The sequence below is a fragment of the Aythya marila genome (genome assembly GCF_965140915.1).
Source record: "Aythya marila genome assembly, chromosome: 1".
NCBI lineage: Eukaryota > Metazoa > Chordata > Aves > Anseriformes > Anatidae > Aythya > Aythya marila.
The window spans coordinates 184,069,466-184,082,347 of record NC_139042.1 but is presented as its reverse complement, the minus strand read 5'-3'; the positions used below and the strand labels follow the sequence as shown (position 1 = coordinate 184,082,347).

Here is a 12,882-nt window from a genome sequence, read left to right as displayed (position 1 = left end):
ATTACACTGACACTAATCATATACACTCAGGTATTCAGCCAAAAAACTCCCACTAACAATAATAATAATAATAGTAATAATAATAAATTGTATACCTCCTTATATCTGAAGATTTTTGAGTACATTTGAATTGGTGTGACCATGACCTTGAAGGACTGTGAGGCAAAACAGTATTGATATCTCCAATTAAGAAATTTACCTGAGAGGACACAAGTAGCAGAAGTCCATCCTAGGACATCATAACCTTCAGTCTGGGCTTTGAGATACATGTTCTGGCTGTTACTAAAAACCCACTGAGAATTTTTACTTTGACAATTTTTTTAAGATAAATAAGTTTACTTGTCTTAAAGTTCTGTAGAAAAACATTTACTTCTGCCATTAAAAAGGCTTTTAAAGCCTTTTTAAAAATTCATATTAACTTTAAACTGGAAAAGCAAAATGTTACAGATAGAAATAAATGCACCTGACAGGCAGGCTGTTGCCAAGGTTTTTAAAAAGGGAATAATTTTTCTATGTTTCCATTTTTTGTTTGGACTGATCCTTCCTTTCTGGTGACAACAGACATACAGGAGGCTGACAACTTCTTTGCCTTAGTCTTCACTGCTAGTCAAGCTTCCCACATCTCTCCAGTCCCTGAACCTCTAGGCAGGGGCTGGGAGAGCAAAGAGCCTCCCACTGTAAGCGAAGAGCAGGTTCAAGACCACCTGATGAAACTGAACAGGTACAAGTCTATGGGGCCTGATGACATGCATCCCAGGGTCCTGAGGGAACTGGCTGATGCAGTTGCCAAGCCAATCTCCATCATAATGGGATTGAGTTCACCCTCAGCAAGTTTGCAGATGACACCAAGCTAAGTGGTGCAGTTGACACAACAAAAGGAAGGGATGCCGTCCAAAGGGACCTGAACAAGCTTTATAAGTGGGCCCATGTGAACCTACTGAGGTTCAACAAGGCCAAGTGCAAGGTGCTGCACCTGAGCATCTAGCAAAAGATTTTGGCTTCTATGTCATACTCTTTCTCTGAAGTTGCATCTGACACACAGATTTCAAAATAAAGCATCTTAGCACAAATTGTAGGGGATTTTTATAACTTCCAATACTATCCTGGCTTGAAGATCTTGTGGAGTTATCTAACAGCATTAAAATAATAATGGCAGGGCCTTCTGTTACAAGCTTCAAGCTTCTGTTACTTAAAGTACCATACCATACTACCCTTTTCATAAGCCTCTTGCATTATTTTAACAGCAAACTGGTGTATTTGCCCATTTATTTATTTATTTATTTTCAACGAGAAAGATGTTTTAACAACCTTTTTGTTCTGTCAGGAATTTTCTTCTAATTTCTGATCCAAATGTAGCCATGCATATTTTATGCCCATTGTTTTTCAACTGCTAACACCATCCTGTGGCTGAATAGCTCCTTCCCCTTTGCATTATTTATAGACATGAGCCGAAATCCTTTTGAGCCTTTGTTTGGCTAGACTGATCCCACCACCTGTTCTCATTTCTTCTTGTAGGATGGTCTCCTCAGCTTCCCAATTATCCTAGCCATTTTCTGCCCTGCTTCCAACTCAAAACAATTTGTCATGACTCTTAGTTACCAGAATTGTACACAACCTCCCAGATGATGTTTCACTTGGGCTTACACCCAGGAACAGTTCTTGGATCTACCTCTCCCATTACATCCACTGACTAGAGGTACTTTAAGGTAGTTAGTAGTCATTTGCTCATAAACCAAAGAAAAGTTCTCTCTATTTTGGCTGCAGAGCTGCTTTACATTAATTATTATTTCCATATATACAGTGAATTTTTGAGGAAACTGTGCAAGTGGAGGAGTGGTGTCTTGAATACTCACAGCTTCTCTTCTATGCTGGAGTGGCTGGTGTGCAGGTGAGGAAGGGTCTTTGGCCATAACCTCCTGCTCCCCTCCACCTTGCAGTCCCCAAGGCCCCAAAACATCCATCCTCCAACCAAGTCTTGATGGAACAGCACTGCATATGCTCCTCTGGCTTCCCATCTCTATGGAGCACAGGCTTAGCCTCCAGAAATGTAGGTGGCTTCACCTGGATGGAGCCTTGTTGGCCACCTGCCCTGATGAGTGGGAAGAAGGCACCTCCATGGTGCCAGGGAGTTGGATGGAGCCTGTTGTCAGACCAGCACACTTATCTCTAGAGAAATCCCCAAGCTGCACAGGTCACTACCCAAAACTTTTAAGAAGGGGCTCAGCAGGAGGGAAGAAACTTTCAAAAGACATGGAAGCAAAATCTCTTATGCTTTTACAAGCTTCTTTTCTTTTTATAAACTCAAACACTTCCCCAGGTGATTAGGCACAAACTGAAGGACAAGTACTGCAATTACAGGTAGAAAATGAAGCTCTGAATTTTCTGGTGCTTTGGTAGGTCTGTTCTCTCACACTGGGCCTTGCAGCATGGATGCTCACATGGAAACAGGTTACAAGGGCCACAGCATGAGGCTGCAGCTGAGGCAGTGCCTCCTGGTTGGACTATCCAGAGCACAAGGCCTTGCAGGGTGGCACAGCTCCGACCACCACACAGTGCTGCCTGCCCCACATGCCCAGGGCAGCCTGGTGGCAGGTCACCACTGCAACAGCACCCTTGTAGCACACAGTTCAGAGCAGCTATGGGGTGCCAAGAGGACCCTGTGTCCATCTCAACCACGACATGAAGCTTCTGTGACCTGCATAGTCCCACTCCCACTCCCCAGGCTGAATTTGGGGGAACACTCGCAGGAGAGATTTGGCTCAGTGCAAACAGGGGAGGCAGGTTTTGTTATTTTTTCTATGTCAGAAAGCTACAGTATTTCTGCTCTTCAGTGGGCTGGTCACTTCTGCAGTCCATGATGAGACAAATAATGTTCTAAGGACATGTAGGCTGTTCCTAAAAACAATATAACCTCTTGTCCTGCCCTGCCTCTTTGCCTCTTCAGTGACAGCAAGTACTTGATTATTCTTTGCAGCTCTCTTATTGCTGACCTATTCATTTTGAGAGGTTTTTGTGTGTGTGCATTCTCTGACTGGTCTTTGACAGCAAGTGGGCAGCCACGTGCTGCAGGGAATCCTTTGAGTTCAGTCGAGGAACATGCTGCACCCCAGGGCCTCCTTGTCAGCCCTGGTGAGGGTACAGGAATGTGCAGGAGCTGACCTAGGGGACATCCTCCATACAGGCCAAACAAGAGGCTGCCAGGCCTTCGGAGGAGGTTATTTGCCTCCCTGTGACTCAAGGGAAGGGAATAGAGAGTGAAGTGAGCCCAGCAGCAGGACCTGAGCCCCAGGGGAGATACACGAGTGCAGGGGTGTTTGCACCCAGGGGAGCTGAAGCTTGGCAGGGGGACAACTTGGCAGCCCTCCACTCCTGACTCGTGCTAAGCTGGGAGGTGGCATAGTACCTCCCAGAGTGGTTTCGTTTGCTTGTCATATGGTGCTCACTTGCCTACTTTAAAGGAAAACAAATGGCTTCTTGGAAGCTGCTCATGCATCCGGGAGGAGCAGGACGCTGACCACAGCAGGACTGATGTGCGCCTAAGAAGAGAAGGGGCTGCCTTCCCCTTCAACAGGGCATCAAAATCTTAACAAGGTGTTTTCAGGGGCCCTGTCTCACAGCTGTGCAAGTAGGAGACAGGCTTTGAAATGCCTCCAAGTCAAAGTGCTGTGAAGTTTATGTAGGCAGAAGGTAATTACCCAGATTAGAATTTGGCCAGGACACAGGACTGACACTTCATGAAGGAGTGTGCCACAGGAGCTTAAATAACCACAAGCGATTGGCGCTTCCGTGACTTTACCTTTTAGCAGAAACAATAATCTCCAGCAGTGGAGTGGTGATGGAGAGACAGGACTGATGAGGAAGGTGTCAACAACTGCAGGCTGCAGCGCGGGTTCAATCTTCATAAAGTCCGCATCCATTTCCCTTCCCCTTCTCAAATATATGAGTTGTAAAGAAGTAACTCAAACCACTGTTATTGACCTGAAAGTTGAATTCTACCTTTCTTTTTCTTCTTTTTTCCTAGCGTTCTTTCTTCTTCTGCATTTTTCCTTCCTCATCTGCCACTTTTCAGTATTCCTTTTTTTTTCTTCTGTACAATTACTTTCCTCACTTCTTACTCTCCATCTAAATCCCCTCCATTGTGCTTTCCTGGAGTTCAGTCCCTATCTTTCATTCTCCCTTCCAACTTCTTATCTGCTTCTGTCATTTGATTAAACATTTTGCTGCTTCTTATCCTTCACAAAGCTGTCTGGGATTGTGGGCCTCCTCCTGAGCATGGCTGCATTCCAGTACTGCTTATATCCTCAAAAGATCCCAGGCTCCAGCTTCTATGTGGTCATGAGTGACTGGCCACAGATTCAATTTTATGCTATGGGATTCTATGCTGGCATAAAGGTAGCGGAAGACTATCTGTATGCATATTTCCTGTGGTAATAGGTCTAGAAATACTCATGAATTGTTGTGAACCTGAGACTAGAGGAAAAATGTTGGGAAGTGTTTCAGTTAGTTGTAAATTGCTTTTAGTTGTAAATTGCTTTTAGTTGGTTCTACTCAGTAACTACCAAAGCAAATAAATTAAAAATTGAAAGTGTATCTTCACCTTTTTCTTATCATAACAGTAACTTTCCTGGCAATTCACCAACGCATCCCTTTTCTGTTATGCTTCACTGCCCTCAAGTAATTTGTACCTCTTTCTGGGGAAATCTATCTGGTGAATATTTCCTGATACAACCTTACCTGTAGTTTTTCGGTACCACCGTATTGGATGACCATAAATACTTCTTTCTTGTGGTGTTATGTAAAAGAAATACCAATTCTCTTACTTTTTGCTAAAATAAGTAAACTAATTAATAATTAGTTGTTTTTCAGAAAACCTTTACTTCTCCTTGACCTTCAACATCTTCACTACTGCTTGTTTTTCTTCATGTTATTGCTGCCTTCATGCTATCTGATGCACTGAGAACCATGACTAATCAGACAGAGCTGGACTGTCTAGTACTACACGAAGAAGGGCTGCTCATGCCATTGCCTGTGATGTGATACCTCCAGCCACCCAGCTCCAAATGATGTTGGCTCTGCCTCTGCCATATCATGTTGACGATTCACACTCAGCTCAACTGGTATCGTATGAAAGTCCTTTTCCACCTGAATGCAAGTCTGCTCTTCAGGTTTCTCTATCTGACCAAGTCTTGGCACTAGGGTTAGTTCTGCCTAGATACAGTGGTGTGCACATGGATGTCAGTTGAATAATTCTGCTGCACCTTAAAATATCCATGTTAATTTTAACGCCTAAGTCAACGTGAACTGCAGCTCTGGCCATCACCCACTTTTCCCTTCTGTTAGATGAAGGTTTAGGACCTGGTATACAATACCAGTGGCCTGGTAAAGCCCACAACTTGATGTGAGTTGTATATATATAGTCTGAAGAACCATTTTCTTTTTCTCTTTTTCTTTTTCTATGGAACTGTACTAACACAGACTCAGGTACAATCCTCCAAACAAGCCTGATGCATGCAGGTGAGAAAGGTTTCATTTTCTTTCCTGGGAGATGTTCCTAATGTTCACACAAAGATCTGGCAGGATTTCAGTCACAAAAACCCAAGACTATGTTTCTGTTTAAAAGCTTCAAACTGCATTTATTGTAAATTTATGGAAAAAAATAATGAAGAAACCACAGGTTGGTAAACTATTACATCTCAGTGTGAAGAAGTTGTCCAGTGATTTGCAATCAGATATTGAAAAGAATATCTAAAGAAGCAGCAATTTTTCAATAGAAATCTTATTAAATAAAAAAGAAAATTATTTCCATATTTACAGATTATAAGGCAAATGTATCCTTAAAGCATTGTTTAGTAGTTAGTGGGTTTATTTCTTTGAAAGGAAAAGGGAAATGGTTCAAATCTAAGAGGGTACTTAGGAAGCAGCTTGCTACAGAGTCTATTTTACCACTGGTGAACAGCCCAACAGCCTCCCCTTGACCACTGCCATGCTCTGCTTCTTCTGTCATCCAGGCTTTCACCAAAGGGCTTCTGGTACCTCCACCTACGAAACACAGAGAGGTGGAAATCTCATTACATTTGATGTACAGTCTGGGTGTCAAAATTCCTTCCTGGGCTGTAGGCACTCTCCCAAGATCCCTCTGCTAATCACCACCTCCCATAACAAGCCTGAACCTAGGAAAGTACCTCACTTTCTGTCACAATCTCGGGTAAATAGAAGTCAGTGTGCTAAGAAAAGCCTAATCAGAGGAAAACCTCCTCCCGAGTATTTTATGTTCACATTTCTAAGAATGTTTTTATTAAATATCTATGTACTAAAGTTAATTGAGTTTGTGCTGTATCTGAGCCACGATCAGTTACAGAAATATGATCTCTTACTTACCCGCCTTAATTGTTTTATGCTGCTTGCTCGAATTGCTTCCATAAGGTTGTCATGGAGAGACCTCTGTGGGGTGGAGGGTCGGGTGGAGGGTCGGGAGCCTTCTTCTGATCTTCTGTCTGAGACCGATTTTAGAGAATCTTTAATTTCTTTCAATATGCTGTTCTCATGTTTTTTGCTTTTTTTGCCTTTTTTCTTTTTCTGTCCATTCTGTAAGGCTTTTCTTGAGCTTTCTTGCTGCTTGATGACTTCAGCTATGTTCCTGGTTGGTGCCTTCTTCTCTGGAATAACTGGGGGAGGAGGAGGAGGAGGAGGAGGGGGGGGGGGTGGAGGTGGGGGTGGGGGTGCAAGAGCTGGCGGCTGACTTTTTGCTGGTGGTGCCTTCTTAGAGAGCTTTGGAGAGGACCAAGGTGAACTCTTAGGTGACGTATAAGGTGAGGAACGAGGAGTCCCCTTCTGCAAGACTTTGGTCTTTGGGTTGATGGCTCCATCACAACCAGACTCTTGCTGCCGTTGCTCCTGCATACGCTTTTGCCTTTGTTTATCCATATTTCTTGTCAGAATACTTGTCATGCTCATCCTTGGACCAGCAAGGTCAAAGTGGTATCCGAGCTTGACCAGAGTGGTGTTCTCTTTCAACAGTTTAACTATGTCCATTTCCACCTGGCTGCCCATAATATGCCTTTGGTTGTGGAACCGTAACTCTGTTAGAACCTTGTTATGCTGCAAAGCTCTCATGATGGCCAGCACTCCTTTGCCCGTGATAAAATTTGACTCAATATTCAGACTAGTTATATGCTGATTTACCTTTAACATACCGGCAATTGCTATTGCGACATTGTCATCAGCGTGTGTGTTAGCCAAGCTGAATGACTTGACTACGGTGTTGTCCCTCAGGGCTTGAGAAAATTGTATAAGCATCTGTGAAGTGATGTTTTCAATGTTATTTAGATTTACCTCTGTGGTGTCTGGGTCATTGCTCCGAACTTTTTCCAAAGCATCCTCAATAACGGTTGGGTTTCCACACGGATGGATGGCGCTGCTTTTAAAGCTCAGATTGTCTGTGTCTTTACCATCGTGGCCATTGAGCAGATTTTCACTGTCCTTCGCACTGTTACTCTTCTTGTGTCTCGTATGGTCAGAACTCCTGCCATCCTCACAATTCACAGGTCTTTCACCAGCTGCAGCATTTTGCTTTTCATTGTCCTCATCATCACTGTCATCTTCATCTTCCTCCTCTTCTTCTTCTTCCTCTTCGTCATCCTCTTCAGTATATGCCTCCTCAGACACTTCACTGTTGCTTTCTGTAAAATATTCTTCTTGAATGTCTTCTGAATTGTCATTTTCTTGCTCTGATTCCTGAACGGGAATGTAGGTGTGGGTGTTAAATACAATCGCAGTAACATAGCTACTGCCTCTTTGCACAAAAATAATTATCTTGAAACTACAGAATTTAATGCTGATAGCTAAAAATAAATTCCCAGAAACAAAGACAATTAAGGGAACAGAAAAACTGTTTCAGCACCTTACACCTTTTTATCATTATTTCTTTCATTTTCTTTAGAAGACAAATGCTTAGTGTAAATTGGATTAGCTTCCCAGATGTCAAAGATTTCTACCAAGAGAAGACTTAATACAAGATACCATAACATGGATAAACTTCATTCTCTTTGTTTGTTGGCATGTCTACAAGGGGCTATTAAATGGAGCTGTATGGGTCCCTGCCAGCAGAAACACAAGACTGCAGTTTCAGAATGGATGTGATATGTGAGCAACAAGTTTCTTGACTTCATAAAGATTAGACAGCTGCGTCAATGCTCAGTCTCCCTTGTATACATTACCACATCCAACAAGGCTAAAGAATGCCATGACTTAGAATACAAACAGTGTCTGCATGTGTAAACAGGCATATAGATGTGGAAGATAATATAGTATTACATGAGTCCTGCAGAAAGGACTCTGGATAAACTAAGGGTGTTATACACGCTTAGGAGCAATTTGTGAAGAAAAGATTACAACACTTTCCCACAGGTAACATGTAATCGTGTCAATAAACCCCAAATCTCTTCATGTTTGCCAACAGCCAAGACTCTGCTCCTGAACAGTTGACACAGGCCAGCTGCCATACTGCAACGGGTTATAACTCATTGCTTATTCAATGAGTGTTTTTCTAAACCCCAGGGTTATTTCAGTGTGTTTGATGGGCACCCAAATAGCAGCTTTGGATCCACTTCTCAAAGTTCTGCCAGGTGTCCTTAGCAGTTATGGTGGCAGTGGACAATTCTCCACGTGCAGGAGCAGCTAAAGGTCTGTACCCCTCAAAAATCCCACTCTCCATTTGGAGAGCTCCAGAAGCGTGGCAGCATTGTGCAGGTCATGACTGAGCCCCCGAGCTGTGACCAACCCTCTTAACCAAAAAGAGATCTTAGGTGTCCTTTTCAGTCTACTGGGCAAGCCAGAGTCTAAGTTTTTTATGTTTGTAAATGCTTTTAAAATTTTGGATGAAGTGTAGTGGTTGCATGCACGACTTTATCAACATTCATGTTTTGGTCTTTGTAAAATAGTAAGTGTGTACTTTGTGGAGACGCAGTGATTCAGTTCTGTGCTTCTGGAAAACAGAATTGTTACTAACTTGGCAGCTTATTTTTAGAAAAGCTGTGTAGATTTAGGTTTTCTTAATTATCTGGTTCTAAAAATGCCAGTGAAAGGTTAAAATAATAGTAATTACAGATTGCATGGTACCATTTCATAGTCTTGAGCAGTTTGCTGTGTTGGGACACTTGAAAATCAGACGATACTTGTAGTGTTCACAAAAGCCTGACTTTAATGAAACAGGTCATCGAACTGGTCCAGCCTACCACTGCTGAGAGTTCAGCACATGCAGGGTTTGCAGGATCCAGCTCCATCACCCTGTGCGTGGAGGGCTTGCAGGATCTGGCCTCCACTTCTCCTGCAGAGTCTGTGAAGGAAGTCCCTTAACACAGAAAGTTGCTGTGCTGCATATGGAAACAGGGATGTGTTTAAGCCAGGTTTATTATGGGACTGAGATTTGTATCTGCAGCTTCTGCACAAATATGCAGCCTTTTAAAAGCTGAAAACATCAGTTATCCAGGAAAGCATCTGTGTTGCTATGCTTTTATCTGCCCAAGCATATACCCTACAGTCTTCAGCACAGCTGCATATGAGCAGAAGCTTGTGCCTTTGAATGGACTGCTAATATGTTTTGATGACTCTAGATAAATATAAATAAATAAACAAACTTGATTTTTCTCAGAGGCACTTCTGAGGGTAGAGGAGGAATTTATTTTCCCAGCACGTACATCGTCAGCTGTCGTATCTCCATACATGATTAGATGCCATATCTCACAGCAACCTGAACAACAATTCTGCAATGGAGTACTCCTCTTTGCAGATCTATAGAGACATGCCCGGGTATTGTGGCAGCATTTCAGTACAGGACTGCTGCCGGCAGCCTGCAGGGCTTCATCTTACTTCATGGTAGCAACTTGATGAAAAGTTAGGCCACAGATAGTCAACACAGTGAGATAAATACCTCTGGAGGGCATGGCACTCACCCTAAAAGGCTATCTACAGGATGTGTGCCTTCTGAAGGGGCTGATGTCTTGCCACTAACTATAGAAATAGCACAAATAGCTATCTTAAATAAGGTGCCTAACTTTCAGACAGTTGAGGGCAAAGAGATTGCTTTCAAGAAACACAGAAAGCGTTTTCTTACTGCCTTCATTTGTGCCTCCGACATCAGCAAGAGAACACTTTCCTATTTTTGGACACTTTTAGAAATTTTCTTCTCACATCTAAAGGAACAAAGGCTTTTGCAAGCATTTTAAGGTTTAGCTATTAGCACCTTGTTAATACTATACAGGCATGGGAAACCATTCTGTGACACAGAATGAGCCCTGTTCAGAAGGTTTTTGTAACCAACCAGGTTTCAGGTTCCAGGCTCATCTGGAAAAAAGCATTAATCTTGCCATTCCGTTCCTTAGCACTTGACAAACAGGGAGTGAAGTCCACGTCTGCAAGCTGATACTAATGGTCTGATGACAGCTAGCACTCGGTGTGCTTGCCTACAAAGACACTACAACACCATTCACTAGCAGGAGCAAACACTTAACTGCAAAGAAATCCTGACTATTATTATCACGAGCTAATTTTATCCAAGTGATTTTTCTCTAAGACAATATTTAGTCTGATGTAAAATTGGCCTAATTAGATTTTCTTGCAAATGAACTGAGCTCCTGACAAGGCTGTTACAAGTTGAGATTTGCTTTTTTTTTTATCTTTTTTTGTATTTTTTTTTATTTAAACATAGAAGAACATGTCCTCATAAGGCAAAACTTGGTCTGGAGCAGTGCTTAAAAATCAAAAAAGTTACTCTCACACCTAAGTCCTTGCTTTGCTTTGAAACTACAGGAAGCTGTTGAGAAAACAAAAGCTAATTTTTGAAAGAGCTCAGTCTCACAGATGGTTTCTGCAAGGGCTTAGGGGATGATTGCTTCGGTTTGGTTTGGTTTGTTTTTAAAAGGCAGCATATAAGCTTTTAAACAAAATCAAAAGTTAACCAAAAGTCTATATCGCTACCTGGCAATAACTTTTAGCCTGTCCCTTAAAACTGTATTCCTACCCATTTTTTAATCACCAGCAATAGTTTTTGCAGGATTTTCTTCTGTTTTCTGCTAAGCTTGTAATGTACTTCCAGAGAGGGTGCAAGAATTCTCTGAGCCAATTCTCTGTGCTTTAGCGGGCACAAACATATCTCCAACAATGTTCTTAAAAATGTTACAAGAGACAGAAAGAAAATAAAAGCAGCAAGTGAGATCAGCCAGGGAAGAAGAAGTCCTGACATTTCTAGGAAGCAGCGAACGCCTCAGGGTCTTACCTTGTCGCATGCACCCAGCCTCTCTTTTTCCAAGAGTTTTCTGGTCTCCCTCTCCCAGTAGGCCATCAGTGCTTCCCTGCTGAAAGTCCCTGTTGGTGTTTTCTCTGTCAGACTCTTTTGCCGTTGCCCTACGGGAAGGTTACGATCAGGCTCGATGTCCTCCAGCTCCCGCTCCAGCTCCTTCAGCTCCTCTTCAGTGAGAGAAGCGAGGAGCTCATCTTCATCAATGTCCTCATATTTGCTCAGCTCTCTTCTGTAGCCAAAGGTAGACATGGTCCCGTTTGGTCAGGCTGGTACAAAACTGAAAGGATCGGGCATTCACGAGGGCTGGATCAGGCACGCCGTGTCTCGTTTGGTCAGCAACTGTTTCCCTGAGTAGCTGAGGCACCCTTTTAAGAGTGATCACCGGGGGCTTACGACAATGCATGAAGGGATGAAAGCATGCTCTGTTTTAAGCATCAGACGTCAGCTAGACATCTGAAGAGAAAGAATGTCCCACCGCTGGTGTTTGCAGGTCCCTGGAAGAGGGGATTACTGACACAGTGACCATTGCCTTATTTAGAGCAGCCTGCTCGCGGGAGGGCACCCACTGCCGGGGGGGGGGGGGGGGGGGGGGCAGCGGGGAGAAAACCACGCTGGCCTCGCCTGTTAACAAGAGGAGGAAAGAGCCGTGAAAATTCACATAAACCCCAGCTGCCGCAGGGGCTGGGAACAGAACGGCCTCACCATTGCTCGCCAGAGTCCTGCTGCCTTTCATGGTTTTCTGGCCAAACCACACCGTCGTTGCAGCAAGGCAGCTGCAGGAGGCTGCAGGTGGTAGAAGAAGGGGAGAAGGTTGTGGTGCCTGTACCTCACCTGCCACACATCACCCAGCTGGATTATCTGCCGATTCTCCTTGCTCAGGAGTGATAGGGGGAGGATCGACTCATCCCTTTGCAGCTGGTGCCAGATGCTGCTCTGGTGGAGGACTGCAGGCTGCTGCTGGGGTCGGTGGCATTGCATGGAGGTGTAGGGGCACCTCACAGCACAGCACAGCATGGGCTTCGTTAATGCCCACAGACCCTAGCAAATGAGGCCTCTAGTGGGCATTTTAGTTTATGGCCATCGCTCGCTGGAGCTGATGGATGTGCAGCTGGAGAGCACCCTCAAATTCATATATATATACACGTGTGTATATCTATGGGTATTTTTTCCTGTATAGATATATGATAATGTATTTACACAAACACATAAGTATATGGGAACAATGTACATATAAATATATGTATGTTATCACATCTTCTAGTAAGCACTATACTGACATTATTTTTAGAGAGAGGTATCTTCCAGTATAAGGAACCACAGAAAGAAAGCGTAACTTCACATTGTTTTTCTTCTCTTTACTACCTATAAATGATGGTAAATAAGCAAAGCTTTTGGAAACATCCAGGCCAGCAATATCTGAAAACCAATGCTCTGAGAGAGAGACAAAGAAAGGAAGAGTGAAATAGAGAAAAAGTAGATTTGGGTCCAAGGAAGTAGAAACCCACCTAAAATGATAAATGTTAACATTATAAAATGAAAAGTCACAGTGGTTTTATTTTTAGATGGTAAATTCCATGTTAAATGGA

The 12,882-nt window shown here is 43.2% G+C and overlaps 1 protein-coding gene across 2 annotated transcripts; it reads right to left on the bottom strand.

Annotated features, from left to right (window-relative positions):
- Window positions 1-5,612: 5,612 nt before the first annotated feature.
- Window positions 5,613-11,776, bottom strand: LMOD2 (leiomodin 2). 2 transcript variants are annotated; one of them, XM_082756186.1, is made up of 3 exons: window positions 11,273-11,773; window positions 6,379-7,734; window positions 5,613-6,039 (listed from the first exon to the last, which is right to left on the bottom strand). In XM_082756186.1, the coding sequence occupies exons 1-3, from the start codon at window positions 11,543-11,545 to the stop codon at window positions 6,013-6,015; spliced, it is 1,656 nt and encodes a 551-aa protein (XP_082612312.1). In that variant the 5' UTR covers window positions 11,546-11,773; the 3' UTR covers window positions 5,613-6,012. The 2 variants fall into 2 exon arrangements, with proteins under 2 accessions (XP_082612312.1, XP_082612311.1); XM_082756185.1 differs by lacking the exon at window positions 5,613-6,039 and having other exon boundaries at window positions 6,079-7,734; window positions 11,273-11,776.
- Between the last annotated feature and the right edge of the window lie 1,106 nt (window positions 11,777-12,882).

What these genes read in the sequence shown, in the direction of transcription:
- LMOD2 (XM_082756185.1), bottom strand. Translation starts at nt 11,545, where the DNA reads ATGTCTACCTTTGGCTACAGAAGAGAGCTGAGCAAATATGAGGACATT. An exon ending in GGCTGGGTGCATGCGACAAG is followed by an intron (nt 7,735 to 11,272) that starts GTAAGACCCTGA and finishes ATTCCCGTTCAG; the next exon opens with GAATCAGAGCAAGAAAATGA.